The 22,654-nt window shown below is 43.6% G+C and overlaps 1 protein-coding gene across 2 annotated transcripts in view; it reads left to right on the plus strand.

Annotated features, from left to right (window-relative positions):
• Positions 1–22,654, plus strand: part of SCN8A (sodium voltage-gated channel alpha subunit 8) — a 671,454-nt gene that overhangs the window by 597,428 nt on the left and 51,372 nt on the right. For both annotated transcript variants that reach the window (XM_086966390.1, XM_086966401.1), the window contains exon 24: positions 7,325–7,462. In XM_086966390.1, the coding sequence (XP_086822516.1) occupies positions 7,325–7,462 (138 nt within the window). The remainder of the gene's footprint in view (positions 1–7,324; positions 7,463–22,654) is intronic.

A 22,654-nucleotide genomic window follows, 5' to 3' on the forward strand; every position in this document is an offset into this window, starting at 1 on the left:
CAGCACACCGTCGCCAGTGGAAGGTCGTATCACTTTTATCAACTCCCTGGGTTTAACAAATTGGTGTCCAGATTGTGAAACACATTTATTCCCTGCCCATTGTTTCATATCCCTCAGATATGCGATCCACACCACCTACCGGAGGACCACTTGTTCATGCTCCGAGGGGAAGTTCAGGCTATCAGGTCAAGGGAACCATAGGGAGGGTACTGGTGTCAGAAATCGGACTGGCTATTATTCCTGTTACTTTCTGGTGCAGATCAAGGACAAAGGCCTTTGTTCCATCCTATTTCTTTGCCCTCTGAACAAGTTCAAAATGCTCACCCTGGTTCAAGTTCTGTCTGCCATGGATCCATGAGACTGGAGGTTGGTATTGGACTTGCAGGACACCTATTTCCACATCCCTGTCCTGCATTCATTCTATGCAGTTTCAGGTAGGCTGAGAGCACTTTCAGTTCTTGGTGTCCCCCTTTGGCCTTACCAGCACACCTTGGGTGTTCACAAAGATGATGGTGGTGGTTGCAGCCTATCTGCGGCGTTTGGGAATACCAGTCCTCTCATAACTCGATGACTGGTTGCTGTTAGCAAACTCTCCTCAATCAATCGTAAACCACTTCCAGACAATTACTGTCTTGTAGACATCATTGGTCTTTTTCATCTACATGCCGAAGTCGCACCCAGCTGCTTCACAACAGTCCCCCCTTTATAGAAGCCATCATACGTATGGTGCTCTTCCCGGCCTTCCCACCGCCTCAATGAGCTCAGGTCATTTGAGCTATGATACAGAGGTTTCAACCTTTGCCATGGATGTCAGTGAGAGCAGCTCTGAGGCTTCTTGGCTTGCTGCAGCCTGACTCTGGAGCATGCCAGGTGGCACATGAAGGCTCTACAGAGAGATCTGAAGTCTCAGTGGGTCAGAACCAAGATTACCTTTCGCATTTCATCCAGGTGCTGAGGTGACAGCAAAAGACTTGAAGTGGTTGCTGCTCGACTGCAATTGAACCAGCAGCTGATGCCTCTCCCTACCCCACCCAGAACCATTGTTTGGGACAGATGTTATGTGAATTTGTACAGCGCACAACTCAACCTGGACAGTATCCTGGCACTGAAGCAGGAGCTGCATGGGCCGAGCAGGATCGAGGCTATGTGAAGAGCCAGGTCTTCAGTTTCTTGAGGAATTGAAGAACTTAGAAGGAGGTTCTGATATGCAGGAGCAGGTCATTCCAGACTTTAGAAAAGAGCAACCAAATCTAGTTCTGCATATGCAAGGGATGTGTGCAAGCAGGAGTCCGGCTGAGCAGAAGTGTCTCGTAGGTTTGTGGAAATGTTGGTAGTTTTTTAGATATGTGGGCCCAATGTTGTAAGGAGTTTGAAGAGTGCTTGTTTGTGGAGTGGGAGCTACTAGAGCTCTTTGAGGTGCAGAGTGATGTGAGTGTGGGGTGGGAGGTTGAATGTGAGCCTGGCTGCACAGATTTGTATGGTCTGAGTCTTCTAGTCAGTTGAGCGATGATTCCAGCATACAGTGCATGCCATAGTCCACCTTGCTGGTGATTTGTGCTTGGGTGATGGTTCTGCAAGTTGGTGGGGAGCCCTTTGAAGATTATGAGCATCTTGAGTGTGTGGAAGCAGGAGTTGTAGACTGTCTTCACTTGGCAGGTCATGGTGAGGTGGTTGTTTATTACTATTCTGATGTTCTTTGCATGGGTGTGGTGTGGGTTCAAGTTCCACCGGACACCAGGTGGAGTCCCAGAGTGAGGTGTCTTTGCTGAATAGTACTGCTTCAGTCTTGTCTCTGTTGAGCTGGAGGCAGTTGTTTTTGATCCATCTGTCAACTTCAGTCTGAGCTGGGTGTCATCAGCATAGGATATAATGATACCGAGGGCACGGATGATGCTTGCAAGTGGGATCATGTATGCATTGAACAAGTTGGGGCATCATTACTGGATTGAGGAGGTAATTTGGGACAAGTAGACATCAGAGGGCTCTGGTCTCCGGCAGAGACCCGTCTCCACATCAACTTGATGGAATTGCAGGTGATTCGCTTGGCACTGAAGGCATTCCTTCCATCGGTCTTAGGGGGGATGGGTGTAGATTCATACAGATAACACAACCATTATGTGGTACTGCTAAAAGCAGTGCGGTGGGGGGTCATTGGTCATTTGCCTCAAGGTCCTACATCTATGGAGGTAGCTGACAGCTCAGTCATCTCTCAGAGCATCCAGCACCTAACAGGATCTTTAAAGGCCAGGGCAGACAAATTCTGCCTACATTGCCTAGCGGATCAGTAATGGCAGCTACATTTGGAGGTGGCACAGGGTGTCTTCCAACTTTGGGGAGAACCAGGGTTCAGTCTATTTGCCACCACAAAAAATAAGTAGTGTTCAAGCTTATGCATGCTGGTGTTCCTAAGAAGATGGTTCTCCCTTGGAGACGCCTTCCATCTGATCTAGGGATCGGAACTCTTGTACGCCTTTCCGCCTCTACCACTTCTGCACAGAGTATTGAAAAATAGCAAGAAAGACTGGGCTCACGTCATCCTATTAGCTCCATCTGGTCAAGGAGAGTGTGATAATCAGAACTTCTATCAATGAGCACATGTCCTCCCATTCAGCCTCCCCTTCGGGGTGACCTCATGTTGCAGCTGCAGCAAGCTTCCTCCCACCAAAAATGTTCTTGGCGCGGGTAGAAGATTGTTGTCTGTGACACTCAGCCCTTACAGGCACAGTTTTCTGATGTTTTCTTTTTTTGTCTTTGTCTAACCCAGCAAGTCCTTGCTGTGGCGACAATTAAGGGTTATATTTCAGTCGCATTCAGACTTCCTATGGTCATCCAATCAGCCATGTCTTTTCAGTTCACCCTGTCGGGAACTTGTTCTTGAAAGGGCTGATCCACATGTGCCCACCCTAAACTCTTCCAGAGGAGGGTGGCTTTCTTGCCAAAGATAGTCAATTTCTTTCACATAAGGCAATCCATCACTTTGCTGTAATTCCACCCTCATCAGGAAGTCAAGCGGATCCACCATCTTGATCCTAACAGGGCCCTTAGTATTTACATCATTTGGGCCAGAGACCATCGATTAGACAATTAATTTTGTGTGGGCTCTTCTGGAGTCAGAAAGGAGAAATTGGTGCAAAATAGAGCCATATTCTGATGGATTGTATTATGCATAAAGATCTGCTATGGGAAAGCCAAGAAGCAGCCCCTAGAAGGCTAGTTTTCTCATCCTATGGAGCAAAGACTGCTACCACGGTGCTTGCACATTGTGTGCCAGTCTTGGACATCTATCTGGCTACTACATGGGCATCCCTCCACACATTTGCTAAGCACTACTGCCTGAATAGCCCGGCCCAGCAGGAGGGGAACTTTGCCCAATCAGTCCTGCAAGATTTCCTGGTCTGAACCATTCCACATGCCCTCTACATTGGGAGGTACTTCATTGGTATCTATTCACAAGGTGACAATTCTGCAGTTCTCTATCAGGAAAACAAGTAACTTATCGGTAAAGCCATTTCTTAAAGAAACTCTATCTATCCACAGACTCCTCATCAACCCACCCTCCCGTCATGTTGAAGGGACTCATACAGTCTGCAAGATTCCAGCTTTAGAGATCTGCGCACAAGCACATTTTCATTGCTATGGGTTATGCACCCAATGGCATGAAAGAAAAATCAGTGAGAAAGTGATGTCAATGCATAGAGGTGATGCCGATATAGTGTCCCAGATGTTGCATCCACAAAGGAGGTGTTGGTGGAGTCCGAAAAGGACAATCTGCCATCCTTCCGGCAGCAGCGGCAGGGATCCGATGCACAGCTGCACGATGCCACCTACCGGTGTGCGAGGGAGATGCCATAAAAATCTTCTTGATCCAATAAAAGACTTGGGAAATTCACAGAGCAAGTAATCTGCTCTTCGAGTCCCTACCAGAGAATGCTTCACCAAAGCTAAGTAACTTATTTGTGCATTGATCCCTTATTCTCCTGTAAAAACTTAGTAGAAATTGTAGTCTTATGTTGAGTCAGTACTTAGTGTTTTAAATCCCACACTTCTAATCTCTAAACTCTACAATTCCCACTACTTTGCTCACCAATGTTCATCAGTAGGGGCGAGCAGTCTGAAATGCAAGGCACCGAAAATAATACCCCCTAACAGGCAATTCACACAGAAAAGGCACTATATGCTGTCCCTACCATTGCAAGAGCAAACATCGCCAGATCCGTGGACCCCTCTTCCTGCATACAGCCAGCCACTTGGCCTGTTGCACCTAACTTCCACAAAATTGCTGATGAGCAGTATTGAGCTTGTCATGTCAACCTACAGCCCCTATTTCTAATCTTGGTGCTGTAGAGAATATCCTGAAAACCACAAATGGATAGATCTTTTAATTCATGTATTGTATTCACGGATTATGTTTTAAAATCTTATTATAAAATTGAATGTTGATGGGCAAGCCCTCTACACTGAGCAAATTGGGAAAGACGAGCATGTTACCTGAAATTCAGGAATATTTTATATGAAGCTGTGGGTTGTTCCTTCTCAGCATTTATCAAAATAATTGTGATTAAGAATGAAAATTCAAGCATGGTGTTGCAGAAATTCTAGGCGTTCCTGTGTAGATATATGAATATCCCCTCTGCATGGTGTACATTCATATTGTGAGTCCTTGGTATCCTTGTTTTTGGAGTTTGAGCCAATCTCACACTAACCTAACATGTGCATGAAGGCCTAGGCATGTTCCTTGACATGAGGTCCTAGATCTGCCCTAGACCTGGAGGGGTGCACCAAGTGCCCTCTGCTTTGCAACAGTGAACAACCATCCCTGTCAGGAGTTAATATGTAGAGCGGTGATAGCAGCATACTATGTTTTCACAAATTATTGGTGGCGAAAATACCTTTTTTTCCTGTGTTATTCAGGAGAGAGAGAGCCTTCTGGCTTCCACGTGTACAGTTCTCTGCTACAGGCTAACCCCAACCTAGTGCTAATATCTCTAACCTTGTGTGTATGATCTTCTCAACACACACATAAAAGATGTATAGGTGAACCAGAGTGACGGAGGCCTGCAGTTTGTTTTGGAAGCCTCTAGTATTTTCATATGTACCAGATAGAGGTGGTGATGTTTTCTCAGAGGAAGTGTATGTCTGACATTCACTCGAGGGAAGTTGCTTAGACTTTCAAGTGGGGGACTAGGAGATAGCTCTGCCCATAGAAATTTGATTAAATAATTTTACTGCAGAGGGCTGCTGATTGATCTTCCTAGCACTGCCATTTTATGGAAGGTGAGATTGAAGGGTGGGGCTGTAGACCTTTTTGTTTAGAGTGTGAAGGGTCCTGTAGTTGAGACCAGCTTTTTTCCTCTTTTGTTGATCACTGCCGGTGTGGCTGTTGATAGCCAGGTGTGAAATGCCCACTTCTCTTTGTCTTTGTTGTGGGTGCTCTAGTCTTGAGAAATCCTTGCTTTGATTAGCATTACTCTACTCAAAACTACAGTCTGGACGACAACCTAGAAGGGCACTTGAAACCGGTTCTGAAGGTGCAGACAGAGTATACACATCCTCTGGCTTCTATTTCTTTATGAAAGTGAGAGCTGCTGAACCACTCATTGTTCCAAGTTCTCTTTACCAAGATGGGTGTGCTCTTCAGAGTACCTAGAGGAGACTGCAGTGCCACTATGGCTTGTGTCTACCTGACTGCCAGCTCCACAGAGGTTAAAAGACATCACCTGGAGTCTGATCGTAACAAAAAGTTGTCAACCAGTTCTGAGGCACTTGAAAAAACTCTTCCCCAGAGAAGAGGGAAGGAGTGAGCCCAACTCTACAGGAGGAGCTGACTGCCAGCATAGGCAAGAAGCAATTGACTCTAAGGCAGAGATCCATCCAACAGCCTTCTAGGGTGTGACTGGCATGCTCACAGGTCGGGGCCTGACACCCTCACTGAAAGGTTAGACCCACAGCAGCTGTCCAAAGGGTGCCAGAGGGGATCATATCTGTGAACCAACTGTTGCACAGTCCATGGCACACGTGCCTCAGCATACTCCTGCCAAACCCATGGCACTTGCCTGAAGTGTACTCCAATGTACTCTGCAATGGTTAACCCGCTGCATTTGCCCACAGTGTGTCTGAGTCAACAGTTTTGTTGAACCTCATTGCTGTTAAGCCCATGGTAATTGGCTGAATGGTTCCTGGATTGTGGCTGCTAAAGCGCTGACCCAAAGTGTGCCCAATTGGACTTTGACACAGTTGCTGAACTGTGGAGCACCTTGAAATGGCCCAACCGCTGCCAGCTGGACTCGAGAACCGAAGAAGACTAATTACTATCTCAACCCCGGGAGCTTCCAGCGGAGCAGCAGACTCACTAGCCAGCCTGTGTGGAAGAAAGACCCTGCGATGATCTGTGATCTCCAACTAAACACTGACTCACCTTATGACCAGACGAGGGCTGATTATCGGATGGCCGACTGTGATCCTGACTGGGATCACCTTTGTTCTTTGCTATGCATCTCCCTCCAACCACCTCTCACCCATATCTGGTTCTTGACTGGGTGCCGAGAACTGGTGTGTTTACTCCGAGCAGAGTGAGGACATGCACTAGCAAGTGGCAAGGCCTTCCACAAGCACAAAAACTCTATTAGGGGAGAAAACTAGGACTGAGAGACTGAGTGCACCCTAAGTCTGTGGGGAGGATGAGGCATTGCCCCATTGCCTGAGACCTCATCAGACTTGCCCTATGTTATGTAAATGGGAGATGGAAGGTGAGCACAGGGGATACCCTTGCTGAGGTCCATTGACCTTGTGCCAGAGACTGAGTACCTGCATATTGTAATGTGTAGCATCGCATTGTAAAGTATATTTCTTTTTTAAAAAGACAAGCTGTGGGCTGGGCCATCAGTTATACTGTTGAGTGTTTGTTGAATGCTGAGCTTGTTGTAGCCCACACTACACTCCCTGAGACTATTGTGACTGCTCACCATTGCTAGTTGAGAGTCGAGGTCTGAAAGGATTGTACTTGACCCATGTTGCAAAGCAATAGTAGGACGGACTGCAAGACATCAGAGGTAAATGACAAAGGATGCACTATTGATTAAACACACAAAAAATGTTGTTGCTAACTAATGGTGCATCCCTTATGTAATATACTCTAAAAGCTTGCTGAGATTGCTAGACTCCTCCGGTCCATCAGTTTTTCATTGGTGCACAGATTTATGAGTGTTGTTAATTCACCATAGGAAGCTGGAGTTCTTTTTCTGTTGTGCAGGAAGTGAATACTGGTATTGCGTATCATCATTTAGAGCTATGTTTAACAGTTGGATGTGTTTTATCTCCTGTTAAGGTGCATCAACAACCGAAGTACGAGGACAACATATATATGTACATGTACTTTGTGATCTTCATCATTTTCGGATCGTTCTTCACCCTCAATCTTTTCATTGGTGTCATCATTGATAACTTCAATCAACAAAAGAAAAAGATAAGTCCACTTTGTTTTTAGAATTTATCGTCAGACTTTGTTTTAGGATGCCAAACAAATATTGTCAAGGTACTTGAGTCTACCTGATATTTCCCTTAATCCTGTCCTATTTCAGCAAATTCAATTAATGTTACAAGGGTTTCATTGCATGAAAACATGTAGTCATAGTATGCATTTGTTATAATTTATTAATGAACCCTTGTGCACTGATAGAAAGTTGGTTATACTATGAAACAGAGGAGCAAGAGCATGTTAAGCATGGTTTATTTGGGTATGTGGTGGAGGACACATCCCCAGACAATCATGACTCTAGCCTAGCTTACTTGCAAGGTGGCCATAGCTTCATGATGAAGCATTCAGAGTGACCGGGTGATGAGATACTGCCATGTACCTACTTAAAACACATTTTGGCAGATGACCTAAAGTGTGTACAAGCTTGTCAAACCCAAATATGGGAGCTTGCGTTTCTGGCACCAACTCTGACAACTGCACAGATCCCCTGATTAACTAAAGTGGCTGGCAGAATTTGGGGGGAGCTAGCATCAGAATGCCTGTTGCCTTTTAATCTTTATCTTTAGTACACAGAAGCCCATGCACACAAAGTTTCTGTAAATCCATTGATTCACTGGGACTGTCCAATACAGGAATGGATTCCCACTGTGACTGGTTTGCCTACTTTGATCTGTTACAAAAGGCAATAGTTAGGATGAGCTCTAAAGGTTCAATGTTACCATTTTCAGAAGGATTTCATTGATAATATATTTATACTTTGCTCAGGTACAAGCATAATTGATGAAGTTTAGCAACACAAAAGAGTATGAATATTACCTGTATGTTGTGCAGATGAACTAGAAGGTACACCAGGCTCCTGTAGTCACATACAGGACTTGGGAGTGCAGACATGCACAGCATCCCTTAAGCCCTTCGATGCTCATGACGAGCTCAGCTCGTCATGAGGTACGCCTCTCGTACACTCATGACGAGCTGAGCTCGTCATGAACAATGGGAATAAATCGGGGCCAGCACAGGAGGGGAAAACCATCAGCAGTGATGGTGTTAAAGACTATGGGTTATGGTGCAATGGAGGCACATGCAAACTTCCACCTCAAACCTTAAGTTTACATTTTAAAACTCTCAATGCAAAGTAACTTTCTTATTGATGCTCCAGTAGATTTTACAGTCAAGACTCAGTGGAGCTAGCAAGGAATCGGACAGTTGAGAAAATTAACGTTCTCCATCGCGAGTTGTTCATTATTATTCATAAATAATGACTATCCTGAGCTAGATGAGGAGCCCATATCAGCTATGCAAGATATATCTGTTTTCAAAATCCCCTAAATAACAAATGCCCATTTGAATTTGTTTTACATGGGCAATTTTCATGTAAACTGGAACATAAATACAGTGATTCAGCTTTTATCTTTCCACTTCTTATATTTGATTAAAAAAAAAGAAAAACAATGGTAATATGCACACAAGCATAAAGAGGAAATATAATTGTAACTTTATAAGTATCCCACAATAATTTGTAGTGATTATCCATCATTTGTTCTGTACGGAAAGCTAGACTCTCTGAAGACTGCGGTACTACTTCTGCAGTGTAGAAGTTTTGACAGCTTTTTAATGACTTTTTTTCACTTCTCCCATATTCTTTATAGCGCCCCATGTAGTGTCTTGTGGAGAGAAAGCTGTTAGTCTACAGTCATTTTCCCACCTCTTCTTTCCCAGTGGCCATATCGTATTTGTTGGACATAGGAGTCTCCAGCTTTAGAGAAATGTCAAGGAATTATAACCAAGGAGCCTGCATTCTTTTCTTTTTTAACACCATATGTTATTGATTTTCTGATTTTGAATAAACTTTACCATAACAACATACAACTAAGGGTTGTCACTTACATAATTACTATAGACACATTCTGTTGTTAGGTGCACAATTTTGTTGAATGAAAAAAATAATTGTAAATCAGCTGGAAGGTAAGTGCTGGTATCGGGTGCTATGCCCAAACTGTCAACTGTTACTTTTAGGTCCCATCAACAGCTCAGCTTAGTTCTTCTAATTTTGGCTGCGATGTGGACAGGATACATTACTTTGTCTCTCAACTCTGTGAACACATGAGGTGTTATCCAGGCCCCTCGCCCAATATCTTCTCACTGGGCACCATTCCAAATGATGCCTCCTTTCTTTAATAGCAGTGATAATTTGCTTCTCTGACTTAGTGCTATGTTTAAGGGCTTGTTGGTACCTAGTTACATTTTGCCACTAATCAAGGGTATCCTCTTCTGGTCTCTTTGTTTCTCCCCTTATGCTACCCACCTCCACAACTGCCACCCTGTGAATCCTCTTACTTCTCTTGCGAGACGGTGGGGGGCTGAGGGGCTGATCTTTTTCCTCGCTACCACCACTCCACCGTCCCTGGATAGTTCTGTATTTCAGTTGAGGCATGGCCCCGGCTTTTCAACTCAGGTCCTGCACCCTGTCCTGTCCAGAGTTCATAAACACGGGAAGAGATGGGTTATATTCTCCACCATGCCCTCTCCTCCATAGGTACCAGTTATGAGCTCCACTAAGATGCAGCTAAAATACATGCCAAGTCCTACCTTAACAGATCCTTAAATCTGTTAAGAGTTTAAGATTGAGCTGACACAATGGCTGGATCTATAGCTACAGTGGTTAGTTTGCAGGCAGGCACAAATGAAAAACCCTGAAGTATGAGTGTAAAATAAAATTAAAATGTATTTGCTTTATTTTCATTTCATATACATACTAGCAGCCCGTCCCGACGTTGTCCAGGTACAAAAAAGAATGTCTTAAATGGTTAGAATAGGCAAGGCAAAGTTTTTTTAAAAGTTCATGGCATAGTACATGTATTGTTTCATGCGACTTGCCTGTGCGACTGCTCAGAACCCCTCTTTCTGTTGCGCGGAAGGTAAGCGTGTGCTCTGTGGTTTGTTGTCATTTCCACAGAATGCGAACGTGTGTGTCCGCTCCTGCCGTTGCCCCTGTTAAAAGTTCATGGCATAGTACATTTATTGTTTCATGCGACTTGCCTGCGCGGCTGCTCAGAACCCCTCTTTCTGTTGCGCGGAAGGTGAGCGTGTGCTCTTTGTTGTCCTTTCCGCAGAATGCGAACGTGTGTGTCTGCGGACCCCCCTGATCAGTCCTGGCATGGACACTGAGGGCGTGTGCGTTAGTAGGTTCACGCACTCTCCAAAGACTTGCTTGGTGCACGTAGACACTCCACATAGCGTCACTGCCAAATGCCACAACTCTAAGAACACTATTCCCCCTCTCTGCAATGCTTCCGGCGTCTCTGAAGGCACACGCCCACAACAATGCTAAACGACACGCCCACTTCAAGACGTGTCAGAACGCTATTCTCACACAGAACGCTTTTCACAAACATTGCTTTACAGCAGAACGCCCACGCCCACAACGGACTACTTTGTCCCAAACGGTCTTTTTCACTCGTAATGTATATATTGGGTTGGTGTAAAGCCTATGTCCATCTGCTTATACTCACCTTTCCAATGCTGTATTGGGTGTTCTGATTGGCGCTGTAGTTCCGGAGCTTACCCGCCTCAAAGGTTTGGGCTCTCTCTTTATAATATTAGTATGGACAAGCATTACAGTAGCCCTCTCCATGTACTCTCGTTATCCACCAAGAGTATGCAGTGTTACTTATCACATTAAGTTATAATCCCAAAACAGCTAACTCGTAAGTAACAACGAAATGTTCTTCTTGAATAATTAAATTTGACATATTTCTTAGCACATTACCTTGCCAATAATTCAGCTCCCTCAGTGTGGTGTCAACTCTCTACATTCTGCAGATCAGTTTTTTCCCTTCTTAGTACTTCGCACCTTGTAGGTATAACAATTGTAAATATATCTATCCAATCCCCATCTGTCATGCCCTTCCATATCCTCCTCAGCAGCTCTCCGGGCAAGGTATACTTGATATGGTCCCCAGATGTTCTTAGACCTGCAGCATTTTGATATAAGGGCATTATAAGTATCTGATTGTGTATTACAAAAGGACAGGTCTGTAAACCGCTCTGTAAGTGTACGTGTTGGGCCTTTAATCCATCGTATAGAAAATCTTCTTTTGGCTATTAATACACCAATCGCAGTCAGTTTCCTAGTTCACTTGGGTAAGTACTTAGTGTATCCTAGAAGCGCCACCAATGGTGTCACAGGTATAGTGAGTCTCCGCCATTTGTTGCAGAGCCCCAAACCCCTCTGACCAATATTTTTGGATCCCAGGGCAGTTCCACGCTAAATGTGTGAAGTGTGCCCCTGCAGCTCCGCATCTGGCACAGTTATCGTCCTCTCTCAATCTATATTTATACAGTCTAGCCAGTGTATATTATATACTCTGCAGGAATTTAAAATGTGTAAAGCGGTGTCTACCATTTTGTGAAACATCTTTCGTGCTAGAGCAGCAGTACAATCACTGCTCCTCTGTTATGTCTATACCTAGTTCATCACTCCAGTCCATCATCGCCTTTATGTGCTTGAAGTTAATTCCCGATCTAATAAGTGTATAGCGTGTTGATATTGTTCGCTGAGGGGAGTGGCTCTGTAACGGAAATGTCAGTGAGTTGTATTCCCGTGGCTCATGCATACTCTCCCCCAATGCAGAGTGAAGTGCCAGTCTCGCTTAGTGGTAATGATATCTTGTGATGTGCCTTATATCTGTCTGTGGTACCTGTAACTGCTCCCATGTCTTAACAGACCCTTCTGAAAAGAAGTCTCCCATGTTTCTTAAATTTAGCGTGAGCATTGCATTTATAAGAGCCTTTTCTCTACTAACCTGCACCACTCGTATCGTTCGATGGGCAGTTTAGGTGACTAAGGAGTGTGATCTTCTGCATATCAGGTGCCTTGCGTTGTTGCTGCCTAGTTCATGCTCCTGTCCCCACAAAGTTTCAGCTACGTACCTTAGCGCCAGGATGCCCGTAGGGTTACAGAGCGCTGTATAAATACTATAAATAAATAAATAAATAAATAGTAGTCCCTACTGGGTCTATAACATGATATCTTCCCTGGATTTACCGAAGAGATAGTGCACGAGTGTTAATGGGCTTACCTCCTCCCTCTCTATGTATAAATGTGGGCTTCATGAGGCCCGTGTATCCAATATAATGCTTGCATTTGTTGTGCTGCGCAGTAGTATGCTTCAAAGTCCGGGGCACTCAGGCCGTCTGCTCAGTATGACTTGGTCAAGGTCTCCCATTTTGCTCATGGTTCCTTCCCAATCCAAGAAAGTCTGATCATTAGAGAGTGTAAAGTGTGTAAAAATATTCTTGGCAATGGGTTTTGGATATTTACAAAATGAAACAGGAAATGTGGAAAAACAATCATTTTCATGAGCGATATGCGCTCTAGTAGTGATAACGGTAACTGGATCCATTTCGCAATTGCCTCCGTAAGTTTCTGTACTGCCCGGTCATAATTTTCCCAAATTGCCACTTCTGGATCAGAGTGAATCTGCACCAGCAGGTAGCATATGGGATCTGAGGTCCACACTATAGGATAGCCTGACTGATAGGAAGCAGTGATTGCAGTTAACAGGAACGCAAGTGACTTACTCCAATTTATTCAAGTCCCGAGTGGTGCCCGAATTGCTCTACCTCCTGAACAATTGGTGTCATATTCCGTTCAGGCTTCCATTCATACAGTAAAGTGTCATCTGCATACGCAGATATTATTAACATATATTGGGGGATTAGCAAACCACAGTGACTGTGATATTCTCTTATGGCACAAGCTTCAGCCGTTAAGGCATATAAAGGGGAGAGAGCGGGCATCCCTGTCTAGTGCCTCTGGTAATCTTTATTGGGGCAGAAAATAACCAGTTCACACGTATCCGAGCTGTAAAGGCAGCGGCCTGTACGATAAACACTGCTCCGTACGTTCACCAGGTTTTAATAATGTAATTATTGTAGCTTCTCTCATAGTGGGGGGCATGACACCGTCTTTGGCCATTTCTTCAAAAAGGTTTCACAAATGTGGAATTAGTTGATCTTGGTAGGACTTGTAAAAGGCTACGGTGAGCCTCTCTGAGCCGGGGGCCTTGTGATTTGGCATGCCTTTGAGTGCAGCAATGATTTGAGACGGACGCAGTGGAGCCAGCAGTTGCTCATTAAGGGTCTTGGCCTGCCAGCTCATTTAAATGTATGATAAATAGTCTTCTGAGCCTGAGGGGCGAGAGGTGTAAAGGTCTGTGTATTATTTATGAAATCGATCAACTATTTTTGATGCTTCGTGTATCAACAGACTGTTCTCATCCCTTATCTCTGTTACCTTGTTTGCACCAATTGCTGGGCGCGTCAGTGCAGCAAGCGTACCACTAGGTCTTTCGCCGTCCCCGTACTCTTTAGCTGTCGCATAGTTTTCCAGGTGTGTCACATCGGTTTGCGTTACTTCATTATACTAATCTATTCTCTTCCTGATCAGAGCTAACACCTCTGGAGTGAAGCGTTCCAGTAATCTTTTCTCAACTCAGCTAATAGAGTGGAGCACCCCAGCATGTTTAGATATAATCACCCGCGAATATAAACTTTAAATGCTTCCCAAATAGTGGTCATCTTGGGTACACTACCCAAGTTACTGTCAAAATAATGGTCTATCTCCCTAGTGAGGTCCTCTCTGAATACTATATCTAATAATGAATACTGAGGGGAATGCCACATACACATCCTGGGCAATATCTTGTATTTTTTTTAGTTTTAATTTCACTGGGGAGTGATCTGAATATGTGCGCGGTAGGGGCTCACATTCCATTAAATATGGTACCAGATCTTGTGTAGTAAACCAGTAGTCAATGCGTGTGTATGTCGTATACTGAGGAGTAGTGGGTGTACTCCCTACCTTGAGGTGAGCAGTGACACCATACTTCTACTAAGCTGTCTGCTTCCACTATTGCGGCTTTGGCTTTAGTGGCGGATGAGGCCTTTCCCGCCAGTCCTCTTGACCAATCTAGTTCAGGGGATTGTATGCAGTTGAAGTCGCCCCCCTAAAGTAGAGGCATCAGCGAATATTTAGTGAGTTTATTATATAGCGTACGATATAATTGGGGGTTATCATAATTAGGCCTGTATATCCCATCCACTCGCACATTAAAGTTATCCTTCCGGCATTGTGCTACTGCATATCTGCCTGCTGGGTCAGTGTCTAATGACTGTTTTTTATGTTGGTTCTCTGTCACACCCAAATTGTGCGTGTGATGTAAATCCAGCTGCCAAGCAAATCCCTTTCATTCTTTTCTGCGTTAATAAGCCTGTGTGAGGTGCAAGGTGGGTTTCCTACAATATCACTACGTTGATTTGGTGTCTATGCAAATAGGACGCCACCTTTCATATTTTACTCTGGTCATTAAGGCCTCTGACATTTCATGTTTAAAAATTTAGTGAGGCACTACAACTTCCTGAAATCTGATTACGATTGCCACTTCCACTCATTGTATGTGACTACTTCTGCTATTACATTGCTGCTTCTCCGGTTGTTCTCCAACATATCAACATGGCCAGCCACGGCGCGTGGAGGGAGTTTCGGTGGGGCGGAGAGGCGGGGCAGGGCGGGGGAGGGGCAGGGTTGGGGGTGCTAAAAACTGGAGTATGGATAATTGAAGGTATGCAAACAATTTAATTAATAAAACGGATTTCGTAGCGCGCCCTGCATCGCAAAATGCGATGCAGGGTGCGCTACGAAATTCGTTTTATTTATTAAATTGTTTACTTACCTTCAATTATCCATACTCCAGTTTTTAGCACCCCCCCACCCTGCCCCTCCCCCGCCCCGCCTCTCCGCCCCACCGAAACTCCCTCCACGGGCCGTGGCTGAACATGGCTACTTCTACAGTGCAGTTGAATGTATAACATTCCCCCTTCCCCTCCCACAGCATTCCCCCAAACTTCAACATGTCTTTTTTAGCTTCACCCTCAAGTATCCCCTTCGAACATTCCAACTATACCTCCCATAAAGGTGTGTGTTATACATGAGGGCGGTGAATGTCCGGCAGCTTGCTAAAGCTCCGGATCCACCTCTACTGTCCAATCTGCTTATATTCTTTATCCATTACACTTGCTATATTTTAAACATTAACTGTGAGGGTGCAAGACTCCAAACACATTATATGGCATCTCCAAAGTCTATCTGGATTGGGAGTGCACCCAATACTAGTACACATCATTTCTCCCTCCTTGTAGTGGTGATGTACATTTATCTTGCTGCATTTGGTAGTCTACAGTGCAGCCATAGGTATAGAGTTATACAGCTCGTAATATAACTGGCCTGTTACCTGCTGGCTAATATTACCTCTGGTAATATACAGACGAGAGGAGCATTGCCACTCTATCAGTCTTGCTGATCCAGTGTGCTGGGGCTGAGGTTGTCCGTTTTGTTGGCCTCTGGTGTCTGCCTCCTGGGTTTGGCCTTAGTGAAGGTTTTGAGCGCCTGCTGTAAATTTTTAGGGTCCAAATATATCTTGGACTTATCATGCATTGGGACCTTTAGGCGGGCCAGATAGAGCATTGAATAGTCAATATTTAGGTCTCGCAGTTTCCGCTTCTATGGAACAAATTTCTGTCTCGCCTCTTGCACTTTGGGGATGAAATCCGGATACATGGATAAGTCTGCGCCCTCATAGTGAAGTATCTGTAATTCTCTAGCTTTACGCAGTGCTGCATCCCTGTCCCTGTAATTTAGTATGTGGGCTATTAGAGTGCGTGTAGGCGTTCCCTAGGGCGGTTCAGGCGCTAAGGAACGAAGCGCCGCTTCACAACAAACATTAGTGAAAAAGTGTCTTGTCCCAATAGCGTAATTAGTAGCTTTTCCACAAATAGTTCAATATTCCCTATCGATGTGGATTCCGGCCGACCACCTATGTGTAGATTGTTGCGTATAGAATGCACTTTTAGGTCCTCAGCTTTGGATTGCAGTGTGTCCAGCAGTTTATCTATTTGGTTCTGAGTGTTGTGGTTTGTTCTTGTTTTTCCTCAGCCTCCAAAATTCTGCCCTCCACCATGTTGATTCTTTCTGCATGTTTATCTAAACGTTCCGTCAGGCGATCCATGCGGTACGAAAGAGAATCTATTTTCCCATCGATTGTGGAAAGGCTTTGTTGCATTCCATCTAGTATTTTCCGTAGGTCACCTCCCATACACGACCCCGGGGCACCCCGCTCTTCCAAATCTGTCTCTGTATCTTCTTCCCTGATTCTAGAGGTTTTTCGCTGTTCAAATTGCAATTTAGACTGTTTATCAGGTTTTCCCATCTTGCCTCTATGGTTCCACCTGGAATGTTGACAGTCTTCACCTGTGTTCAGTGTACCTCAATTAGGGCCCATTCCAAGAGGCTGTGCCCACCTTACCAGGTGCTTGTCCTTCTCTGTATAGGCGGTAATGACGTTGAGAGAGGGGTCTCACTGCACGGCCCTAATTGTCAGTAGAAACCTGTATAGGTAGTGTTGATCTCCAGCCCCCCCGATTACAAGACTTACGATCATAATGTGTTTTTTAAAACATTTTAACGTACTGATTTTTCGTCTCAATAACTTGCTCATAAATGAAATTGTTTAATTCCTTTTTAAATTGTAAATAATACTGTTTTTATGTACTTTGTATGATTTTAACAAATCGAATAAAGTTAATTTGACTGACTGACTGACAAGACTTACGAGTACCCCAATCACTGTTTACCTCTGGATATCAGGAGCAGGTGTGAGTCTGCTTGAGGAATGTTCAGGTTGTTATATGATGCAACTCATGGATCCCTTCAAACTCTCCTCCCTGTACACAGCTATAGGATCACCACAGTGGGGGGGGACACCTCGCTACAGCTTTGGCCCGTTCTTCATACACTCGCCTCATGCATCAGTACAAATAATCCCAGGCGGCTAAGTTGGCCCACAAGGGGCACCTTCTCTCTCCTCACCTTGTGTTCAGCTTTAGGATCACTGTGGGGAGCGGGCCCTTCACTGAAGGAGCGATCCGCTCTTCATGCGCTTGTCTTATGCGCCTGTAGGCTGATCCCGTGGTCTCAAATAGTTTGCTGGTGCAGCAGTTGCTGGATCACCGACGACCCAATGGCTGTCCCCGCTCTCTACGCTTTCTCGGTGTAGACGGGCCGCAACCTGGTCAGCAACGCCACGTCCCACCAGCGGCCCAGACTCCACTACCAGCAGCGTACAATCGTCACCGACTCCTGGGCAGTAGCTGCCGCTGACTAAACGGACGCCCAGGTCTGCCCCCACCAACAGCAAGCATAGCAGCAAGCAGCCCCAGCGCCAGGAAGGCCACGCCATCGCACAGCCGACAGGGCCATGCACTCCCATCCTTCGGAGCATATGAGGATCACGGAGGCACCGTTCTGTTGTGGCCGCCAACAGCTGTTCAGTTCGCCTCTGTAGTGATCAATTTATTGATGGATTTGCGAGGATTCCTGCCAAATAGTTACAACGGTATCAGGAGATCACCTACTATGCAGCCATCTTGAGGCCAGGCAAGCTCCGTCCCATGAGTGTAAAATAATTACCAGCAGTAGAGCCCATATGTGGGTTAGTAACAGTAATGTGGAAAACATCCTCAAACACAGCAAGGAGGACCCTTGTCAATTTTCTCCAACCTAAAGGAAAAAATCTCAGTGTTGTAATCAAAGATAAATCTGGGAAACCCCTACCTGATGATAAAATATCCTGGACTGCTTTCACAAATCATATTCAAATCCTTATGACCCTACCACGCTCCCCTTGAAGAGTATCAAAATGATCTAAATACCTTGCAACTACCTTCATTAAGTGAGAACAATAACGTATAGCTTAATCAAAGAGTCAACAACTCAGAGATAGGGCAATTCAGTTACTAAAACATGGAAAGTGGTTTAATGTGAACTTCAATAAAAACTGTCAGTATATTACAGGTACATATGGAAGAATTCTTTACACACGTCTGGGAAACAGGGATGATTGGCAAAAGAGCATCTGAAGTCGCAATATAAGTGATTCACAAGGAGCCCAACGACCCCCTGAAAACCAACAATCAGCTTATCTCTGTAGTAATTGTAAACTATAAATTCTATACTAAAGATTTGGCCTTAAGATTAGAGCAGTTCCTTCTAACATGAATACACCCCGCAGAAATAGGCCTTTGAAGGGAGATGTGCATGTTATAATATAAGACTATTAGGTCCTGTTTTCGAACAATCCAAGATATCAGCCTCTCACAATGGCCATGACACTGGACCCAGAGAAGGCCTTCAGGAAGGTTTCATAGACCTTCCTGCATTCAGTGAAATTCAATTCGAACTTGGGGTCTTCCATCTAGTGCATTGTGTTAGCATTGTATACCCAGCCCTCAGGTGATATCTGAGTAAATGAATACCTCTCAGAAAGTGTCAAGATACTCCATAACTTATGAGAAAACTGACTTCTTTCCCCTAAATACATGACTTATGTTTTCCATCAGCAGTTGACAACACTACCCTGAAGTGACAATCCAAACAGATTCAATATCTTGGGATCTGGTTCAAAAACAGCCTCTAAGAATTGGGAGAACATATTGCAAATATCCTATATTCCAAAAATTAACTGATACTTGGTCACCAAAAGTTTTCAAATGGTGTTGTGGGGTAGATTAGTGTGATGAAATAATAATTGCTCTTGAAAGGTTCCTTTATCGCCAGTCTGTTCCCCCTTCCAGCTGTCTACAAACATTTATAAAATATTGGATAAGCTTGTCTCTTGACTTTATTTCGGGAAAAAATAAAATAATCTAGCAGCTCACTCATTGAACTACAAACAAAGGGACATGCAAAGGCTTTAGCCTCTAAACTTTTTCAGGTACCAAATCGCTTTCTTAGACACGCTACATCGGGCATACAAGCTGGCAAAGATGATCTACCACCATGGGTACAAATTGAGACAAGTCAATTAAAACCCTTCAACCTTATACCTATCTTGACAATGAAGATTGTAAAGAGATCTCTTTTATGTAAAATTATTAAAGAATCAATCTCTGCTTTGCAATATCTGGATAAAAAGGTAATAATAAAAAATAAGACTCATAACTAGTGTCACTTTGGTGCAACCCTTACATCAAAATAGATGGGAAAAAGAACCATTTATTTATAAAGTTTTCTATAGTGGTAATGTTAGACTGAGAAAGGAATCTTAAAAATGAAAGAGCTAGGTTTGCCCCACAAACGCCCATTTCTTTTCCGATGCTCCCACAAAGATACAACATATTTGAAGTTGGTGGTTATAGTTACCTGAAGCTCAGTGTAACCCTGTGCAAACTAAAGAAACCACACAGACACACACACACAGAGATCTTGTTATCTTTCTAAGACAAATATACACACTGGGACAAACAGTAACACAAATTTATAAATTAATTGACAGAAGTGACGTAAAAGGCAATACTCTCATTTAAAAGTAATAGAATAATTTGTGTCTCAAACTACCTACATCCTCCAGCTAAATAGATCTGGTCTGATAATTGAAACATTTCTGTCAAAGCTAAAATATCAACCTTACTGATTCAATACACATCTTGGACTATACAAAGATCATTTTCGACTCCAAAAAGACTGTTCAAGATAGACCTTTCAAACTGCTAGAAGTGACTAAAATCTCTATGAAATATGGAACGCCTGCTCTTCTACTGCAAAAAGCAGACCCCTGTGGTGGGTACCATGAATAATATATTTTGCTTAGGCATTTCTTTTCATTGTATAAATGTACCTGTGGCGCCTGGACTCCTACTCTCAAACGTATTAATAACTCTGAGTATTGAAACTACATTATTTGAGCGTAAGAACTCAAATATTTCATACCATACTTGGGAGGCCGGGTGTTTGTTTTAGAAGAGGGTTGAGAGCATAATTCATAAGATAAAGTGCCCCCACAATTTAAAAGGCTACACAAATAAGGTAATACGCATTTTCTAGATATACTCTGACTTTAAGCAAATTTGTGACCCCGAAGATAGCTGTTGTTCCGATATAGCACCAGACCATTTAAAGAAAGGATGCCATCCCCACATTTTAACCTGAAATGTATGTATCATTATGATTTCAATTGAACGCTTTGTATTGCTTTCTCTGATGTATACTCGTTATAAAAAGCAATAACTTTTGAAAGCAAAACAAAAATGGAAACACACTTTTGTATTCCTTCCCCTTTTATTTCCTCCCTGTTTGGATCTAAACAAAACTTGTCATGGCAAAACTATGCTAAATTATCTTTTTGTTTTTTGGAAATTTCAATGCAGTTTCGTCAACTGTGCCCAAAGATTCAAACAAAATCTCCTTTTCCATGGAAACTCAGACTTAACCATAACTACAGAGTTGCTATCACCAACCCAGTTATATACTTATGTCTGCATATTTAATAAGTGTGTGCACATACATACATTCACTGAAAAAAACAAGAGTTAAATTAACTTCATTGTTTGGCATGGTAATAATATCTTACTTTATTTTTTTAACTCAGAAATTCAGTGAAAAAAGGTTAAAGTGACATAAGTGAAAATGTCAGTTTAAATGTAACATTTAAAATTTTAAAAAGAAACATTCAAAAGTTATACTTATTTCAAGCAACTATAACTTGTACCCCCGCCATGCACAGTGTTGTCAATAATGTGAGTTCAGTTGTCATTATTATTTTTATTAGTGATGTCACAGAACATGATATGAGTGTTGCAGTATGTGAGTTCATTAGCAGCGCTTGGCGAGGGCGCTCATTAGCAGCCACCCAGCTGCACAAAGCTGTGCTCAGTGTGGCTTTTGGCCTGCTGGTCTCCACTGTTCATGGCCTTTGCCTATGCATGGCAGCCCACTGCTGAAGCCCTGCCCCTTTATTGTAAAAAAAGTAAAAATGTATAAAAAAATTTCAACCCAGCAAAAGACTCTTGCTGGCGTCAACTCTCCTGTGGGACTTCTGCGAGAGTCCATGGGGGTGCAGAAGCCCCCAAAAATGTATTTTTAAATTTTACCTCCCTCCACATACAAGGTCCAGCGAGTCTGGGGACCCCGAGCCTGCCCCTTCTACATTATTTTTGTTTTAGATTCTGGGTACGGGACCAAGTCCTAGCCAGTCCAAGTGGGAGTTTACGGGAGACTGTTGCTCCTGCTGGAGTGAGGCAGCTGAAGGGGAAAAAAATGCCCTCAGCAAATCAAATTGCTCTATTGTTTGAGGTTGTGTGATCACAGGTCTCTTGCAAGCTTCCCGCAAACCCAACCGTCTAGGTAGACAACGTTTGTGAACCTTAAACGGATTTACATTAGATCACATTACGCTTTCCAGACCAAGATTTAGCTTTCTGTCAAATTTTGTGTCATTCCGCTCAGCTGTCTTTGCAGGATCACTGTTTAATTTTCCTATGGAAAACAGCATGGGGAAATTGCATTTTGGGACCATCTGCCCCCGCCTTCACCCTTGTTCCTTGTTGACAGATTACACCATAACTTTGCAGGTAGGAGCTGAGGTGGCTCAACATTTGTTTGGGACAGTTTCCTGAAGAGTCATCAAACTGCGTCAAAGTATTAGCTTACCAAACACTCTACCGATGGTAACTAGGTTCTAACTATAACCACACAGTGGTGACCGCCACTGTGTAAAATATTTGTCTGTGTGAGAATGCCGTGACAGAGAATATAACTGTGACTCGTTAATACATTATTGAAGCAACCATACTAATAAACACAGTTCAGTGGTCACATTCCATGGTACTACCACAGTACATCAGAAGTGGCATGATAAAAGCAAAGATTGCATGATACAATGACTTTACACAGAGAAACACACCTCCTAATAGCCACAAGGGCTCTTCAGTGTGTTTCTATCTTACTGCATAATTTTTAACCCCTAACATCCTGGTTTTATTTAGATACTTACAAAAAAGGTTTTATAACAAATTCACCTGAGAAATGCTATGGCATATGCAGATGTGCAGAGTTTAATGTGCAATTAATTACCACTATTGAGAGATAGAAGGACTGGGCCTCGGGCCCACTCGTCGAGAATCTTGGACCTTCCCTCGACACAACCATCATAATACATTCCATGATTTCACTCATAGATGAAACTATTCAGTGCTCATTGATTCAGTGAATATGACCTTGATTGACAGCTAACATTATGAGTAAGTAACTTTTACAGAGGCCGTTAGTAGTTTTGGTTTAGAGATTTT

This window comes from Lissotriton vulgaris, chromosome 1_1 (genome assembly GCF_964263255.1).
Source record: "Lissotriton vulgaris chromosome 1_1, aLisVul1.2, whole genome shotgun sequence".
Taxonomy (NCBI): Eukaryota; Metazoa; Chordata; class Amphibia; order Caudata; family Salamandridae; genus Lissotriton; species Lissotriton vulgaris.